This window comes from Peromyscus eremicus, chromosome 1, assembly GCF_949786415.1.
Source record: "Peromyscus eremicus chromosome 1, PerEre_H2_v1, whole genome shotgun sequence".
Taxonomy (NCBI): Eukaryota; Metazoa; Chordata; class Mammalia; order Rodentia; family Cricetidae; genus Peromyscus; species Peromyscus eremicus.
The window spans coordinates 48533968-48540868 of record NC_081416.1 but is presented as its reverse complement, the minus strand read 5'-3'; the positions used below and the strand labels follow the sequence as shown (position 1 = coordinate 48540868).

Genomic DNA, 6901 nt, shown 5'->3' with positions numbered 1-6901 from the left:
ATGTATATTTAGAATGGTATAATGGTTGTTCATTGTGTGTGAACTATACATTAAGCAGTATTCTGAGCAATTTCAACCTACAACTCATTACACTGTTTTCTTCCCTATTTTATAATGTGTTTACTTGTGGGGGTTACTGAGAATTGAACTCAGGACCAGAATTATACTCTGGGAAAGGCATACTTCAGCAATCTATCCATGTCTTTTCTTAATTTTGACAGGTAAAATACAATATCAAAATGTTATGTGTGACCAACAGCAGTAGAATGAGAACGTTTATACTTTTGGGACTAACTGACAACCCAGAGCTGGAAGTCCCCCTGTTCATAACATTCACCTTCATCTATCTCATTACACTGATTGGGAACTTGGGCATGATTGTGTTGATTTGGCTGGACTCCCGTCTCCACACTCCCATGTATCTTTTCCTCAGTAATCTCTCTCTGGCAGACTGTGTTTACTCCTCAGCTGTGACTCCAAAGGTGATGGCTGGGCTTCTCACAGGGGATAAAGTTATCTCCTATGGGGGATGTGTTACTCAAATGTTCTTCTTTGTGTCTTTTGCCAGTGTTGACTGTTTCCTACTTGCTGTTATGGCTTTTGACAGGCATGCTGCAGTTTGTAAGCCCTTACATTACACCATAACCATGACTACTAGTGTGTGTGCTCATATGGTGATTGGCTGCTATGTGTTCAGTTTAGCTGAATCTTCTATCTATAGTGGGTTTATCTTTTATCTCTCCTTCTGCCATTCTAATGTGATTCATCACTTTTTCTGTGATATCCCTCCAATCCTGGATCTTTCCTGCTCTGATACATACGTGAATGAGATTGTGCTCTTTATCATAACGTCCTTCAATGTCTTTTTTGCTCTGATAGTTATCTTGACCTCCTATGCATTCATATTCATTGCTATCCTGAGGATGCGTTCAGCAGAAGGACGGAAGAAAGCTTTCTCTACTTGTGCATCCCACCTTACTGCTGTGACCATATTCTATGGAACTATAATCTTTATGTACCTACAGCCCAGTTCTAGTCATTCCATGGACAATGACCAAGTGGCATCTGTGTTCTACACCATAGTAGTTCCCATGTTGAACCCAGTTGTCTATAGCTTAAGGAATAAAGAAGTTCATAATTCTTTAAAGAAAGTCATTGAAAAGATGAATTCTGTTCAACACCTAGTTTTAATTAGAAAGTTATACAATTTGTACAATTAATCATTTGTCTATTGTGTAGCAAAAAATTCCCTCATTTTGTGGCTCAAGGAAATGGTTTACTATCATGTACGTATTTACTATCATATGAGAAGCCCCTTTGTTTTGAGTCTAGGCTCATTCATGAGATTTTGTATGTTTTGTAACTTTGGCTGAGCTGGATGTTCCAAGATAGTCTCATTTTCTTTTATTGTTAATGGTACTGGGCATTTTATAGGCAATCTTTGCTCATCTATACTGGATCTCTTATCCTTTAGAGCATAATTCAGCTGACTTACTCGACATTTTCAGGCAATATTTTCTTTTCTTTTCTTTTCTTTTCTTTTACAATACAATTTGGTTCTACATATCAGCCACGGATTCCCTTGTTCTCACCCCTCCCGCCCCCTCCCCTTCCCCCCACCACACCCCCATTCCCACCTCCTCCAGGTCAAAGCCTCCCCTGAGGTCTGAGATCAACCTGGTAGACTCAGTCCAGGCAGGTCCAGTCCCCTCCTCCCAGGCCGAGCCAAGGGACCCTGCATAAGCCCCAGGTTTCAAACAGCCAACTCATGCAATGAGCACAGGACCCAGGTCCACTGCCTGGGTGCCTCCCCAAAAGATCAAGCCAATCAACTGTCTTACCCACTGAGAAGGCCTGATCCAGTTGGGGACTCCTCAGCCATTGGTTCATAGTTCATGTGTTTCCATTCATTTGGCTATTTGTCCTTGTGCTTTATCCAACCTTGGTTTCAACAATTCTCGCTCATATAAACCCTCCTCTTTCTCGCTAATTAGACTCCTGGAGCTCCACCTGGGCCTAGCGGTGGATCTCTGCATCCAGTTCCCTCAGTCTTTGGATGGGGTTTCTAGCATGACAATTAGGGTGTTTGGCCATCCCATCATCAGAGTAGGTCAGTTCGGGCTGTCTCTCGACCATTGCCAGCAGTCTATTGTGGGGGTATCTTTGTGGATTTCTGTGGACCTCTTCTTATGGACTATTATGTAACTCACAGGCTTATTCAAATGTTAAGTAAAAAAGTATGAATTTCTTCCACCACTCTACACCAGGAGATGGCAGTTATGCCTCACCAAGATTCAAACATGAAGAGGGAGATACTAGTTTTTGAGAAAGAATGTAAGAACAATTAGTTATTTTGGGATGATATTAGATCAGAGCTGATGTGGAACAATAATGCTAGTCTGCTAAAGAATACAAAATACGTTCAATGTGTAGAGAATAAGAGATTGTGGACTTCTCAGTCTTATCTGGGATATACATATCAGACTCCCTTTGCCAGGCCTCTAGAATCTTTGTGAAAGAGAGGGCTAGGAGATTGTAAGACACAGGGATGATAGACAAAATCAGGGAAACTGTGTTTTCCAGACACAGCATGACAGTTATATATATGCACTCCCAATAATTGTGACAGCATGCTCAAGATCTGCACAAGCTCAAGCCAGACAAAATCCCAGCATAGAGGGAATAGGTCAACATGAAATCCCATCACTAGCCAAGGAACAATTGGTATTTAACAACTACTGGGAGGAGGAATATCAATTTTCTTTAGTGATGCGACCATGATCAGATCAACTACACATGAGCCCTACCCCCAAGACTATTTGGCGGCCACACATTTGACTTTATGTGTTGGGAGGCAGAAAAATAAAACTCAAAATTTGGTGGGAAAGGATGAGAGGGTGGTTATAAGTGGAGTTGGGGGAGGGGTGGCTATGTTCAAACATATCATATGAAAATATCAAAGAACTGATAAAAATATTATTTAAAAGTAAACAAAATGTAAAGCCACAAATAGATATTATTTCTCAAAAAATAAGTAGCTCAGGTAGAAGTGTAAAAAACCTGTCTGGACTGTTATGTTTTAGATGCTGTGGTAGGATTAATGTCTGTTTCCATTGTCTCTTTCTGCCATTAAAAGAGTATTAAAAGTCTTGGAGTATTAAAAATCTCTCTTCTTCATTTCTATTTTTCATCCAGGGAAAGAAAATGAAAAGAGATGGTCAATGTTTTCTTTAACAATTAAGATACTGGCTATACACCCTACTACTGAGCATATTCTATTCAGAATTTGGTCTCATAGCTATAACCAATTGCTGTTGGTACTGGCTGTCTTGCTGAATGACAAAGTACCTACCTGAATTCCAAATATTCTGGAATAGAAAAAAGGTAGAGTTTGGGAGTAAACAGTTTTACAAGTAGTATCCGAATCTAAACTACCAAACTTGCTTAAAAATAAATGAATAAATGTAGAATAAATTACCTTGTATTTTCCATTCCTGAAACTTCTTTTACTAGACTCTGAGTAACTTCTTTAACACAGTCATTCTTCACCATTCCCATCATTCCCTGTTGCTAGTAACCACTTAAGGTCTTTTGCCTTTGTCATTTAATTTACATAAATCTCAGAAATATTATGTGTTTTATTAAATAAATACAATGATGTAATTTATGTTTGAATCTCTTGAATCATATCTGGATTTCAAGCTTCATGTCAAAACTAATCAGAAGTGATAAAGAAGGTCACTTCATTTTGACAAAAGGAATAATTCATCAAGAGAAAATTATGATTCTGAACACGTATGCTCCAAACTAGGGAATATCCAAAACCAGTCATTAGTCCAGACATTAACCCCAACACAGTAATAGCAAGAAACTTCAATACCCTACTTTCACTAGCAGACACGCCATGTAGACAAAAATAAACAGAGAAAAAGTGGACATAAAAGAAGTCATAGATGAAATGGACCTAATATTTTATGTTACCATTATAGATTATTTAAATGTGTTTGGAAGGTAAATATTATATTGGATGCAAGTGTGAGAAAAATAGTAATCCAGTTGCTTAAGTAAATATAACAGTAAATGGCTACTGTGTGGGATGAGAAAGATCATAATTGTGTAAGGTTAGCAACAGAAGGAGGCAATGAGCTTTGTTTGGGGCATTTAAACATGAATGTTCTCTTGGCTATCCCAGAACAAATTTAGAACTAAAATGAAAAAATATGTTTGAGAGTTATCAACATGAAAATAGTATTTGATTCCTGGAGAACTCTATCAATAAGAGGTTAGATTTAGTACTGGGTAGTTCAACAGAAAGTGTGAAGACTGATGTTCATAAGCCATGCAAATGCCAGGTGGGCATAGCAAACCTCTTGTATTCCCAAAGCATGATATATGGGGACAGAAAATCCCTGGAGCAAGCAGGTTAACCAGACTAGGTGTATTTATTAACTCTGGGTTCAGTGGAGGATCACTGAGGAAGCTGTCGATGTCAGCATTGGGTCTCTTTATACGTGTGTACCTACACACATGCAAATTTACATACAAATAGGCATGCACAGATTCTAGTATATTATTGTTTAGTTATGCTTTTTTTGTTACAGAAAAATGACTTAATTCAGCTAAGTTCTTCACCATTATATAACAAGACAACCTTTCTTCTAGTCCCTACCAAGATATTCCTTACTTCTTTTTCTGATCCCACCAGAACAGCCTTTAGTTTTCTTTCTGTCCATGTGCAGCTACAAGCACTCTGACCATAAACACTTAGGTAGTCCCTAAGAAGACTGATATTCTACTATGATTGTCTCCTAAATGCTCACCAGAATTACCCTGAAAATTCCATTCACAAGATTAAGGCAGTTGCTGCCATTCAGATCAAACCTGTTACACCACATGCACAGGACCTGGGACAGACCCATGTAGGCTGTGTACTTGGTGCTTCAGTCTCTATGAGTTCATATGACCCTTAATCAGTTGATTTAGAGGAGTTATTCTGGTATCCTCCAACCCTTCTGGCTTTTAGACTCTCCACCTCGTCTTCCCCAAGGCTTCCTAGGCACTGAAGGGAGGGATTTGGTGGAGACATCTCATTCAAGAACTGTGTGTTCAATCCTACCCTGGACCTCCAATCTGGACAAGCGTGAGTGCCTGGGCTCAGCCTAGATCCCATCCCTGGGTACCAGCCATTCTGGGGAAGACCTGCCCAACTTGGCCCCAGCTTCTGGCCATCAGGAAGGACCTCCTCCACCCCCACTGGGAAGGATCCCCTTCTCCAAAACCCACTGCAGACTCTGCAATCTCCACGCCCTGCCCCCACACGCATCTGCCCAAGATCCCAGCCACTTCCTGAGACTTAGAGACTAGTCCCCAGCTCCCATCCTGCCCTGGACCTCCCATCTTGACAAGAGCTCCAATCCTGCCTCAGAGCTCCCATCTGGACAAGAGAGAGAGGCTTCCTGAATCTGTCAGCTCTGTCTGGACCAAGTGCGCTAATAAGACCAAGAAGGAATCCACAAGGAGATGGGCAGACGTCAAGGCAGAAGTACATACAACAAAATGAAGAGCAATACAGCATCACCAGGCCCTAGCCCTCCTCCAACAGCTAGACCTGAACATCAAAAAATGGAAGAAGCAGAAGAAACCAGCCTTATGAATAATATCATGAAGAAAGTAGAGGCTTATATAGAAGGAATCACAAATGAAATTGAGGAAAAGACAAACAAAAAATGGGAAGAATGCTATAAAAAACTAGAGGAAAGGACAAATAAAGCAGAAGAAAACAATAAAGCCCTGAAAGAAAATCATGAAAAAGCAATGCAACAGATGAAGGAAACAGTCCAAGACCTGAAAAGGGAAATAGAAAAAAATGAAGAAGACACAAACAGAGGGAATGGTGGAAATAGAAAATCTGAGTAAACGAACAGGAACTTCAGATGCAAGTATAACCAACAGAATGCAAGAGATGGAATGCAAGAGGATCTCTGGCATTGAAGATATGGTAGAAGAAATAGATTCATCAGTCCAAGAAAACACTAAAGCCAACAAAGTCATGACCAAAAATGTCCAAGAAATTTGGGACACCATGAAAAGACCAAACCTATGAATAATAGGAATAGAGGAAGGAGAAGAATACCAACTCAAAGGCACAGAAAATATATTCAACAAGATCATAGAAGAAAACTTCCCCAACTTAAAGAAGGAAATGCCTATGAAAAAACAAGAAGCCTATAAAACACCAAAAAGACTAGACCCCCCAAAAAGTCCCCTCGCCACATAATAATTAAACAACTAAACGTACAGAATAAAGAAAGAATATTAAGAGCAGCAAAGGAAAAAGGCCAAGTGACTTATAAGGGCAAACCCATCAGAATAACACCTGATTTCTCAATGGAGACTTTGAAAGCCAGAAGGACCTGGACAGATGTAATGCAGACACTAAGAGACCATGGATGCCAGCCTAGACTAATATACCCAGCAAAACTTTCAATCATCATAGATGGAGTGAACAAGACATTCCATGACAAAGCCAGATTTAAACAATACTTATCCACAAACCCAGCCCTACAGAAAGCACTAGAAGGAAAATTCCCACCCAAGGAAGTCAGATACACCCTCAAAAACACAGGCAATAGATAATGCCACAGCAGTAAAACCCAAAGAAGAGAAGTACACACACACTACCACAAAAAAAAAATAACAGGAATGAACAATCACTGGTCATTAATATCCCTTAATATCAATGGACTTAATTCACCTATAAAAAGACACAGGCTTATAGAATGGATACGAAAGCAGGACCTATCTTTCTGTTGCATACAAGAAACACACCTCAAATTCAAAGATAGACACTACCTAAGAATAAAAGGCTGGGAAAAGACTTTCCAATCAAACGGTCTTAAGA

General features: G+C 39.7%; 1 protein-coding gene across 1 annotated transcript; it reads left to right on the top strand.

Moving 5' to 3' along the window:
• Positions 1-239: 239 nt before the first annotated feature.
• On the top strand, positions 240-1220 carry LOC131897162 (olfactory receptor 5B2-like). Its single transcript, XM_059248052.1, has one exon. It carries the CDS (start codon positions 240-242, stop codon positions 1218-1220), a length of 981 nt encoding a protein of 326 aa, XP_059104035.1.
• The last annotated feature ends 5681 nt before the right edge of the window (positions 1221-6901 follow it).

Bases quoted from the DNA above. Each gene is read 5' to 3' on its own strand.
- LOC131897162 (XM_059248052.1), top strand. From the start codon at position 240: ATGTTATGTGTGACCAACAGCAGTAGAATGAGAACGTTTATACTTTTG.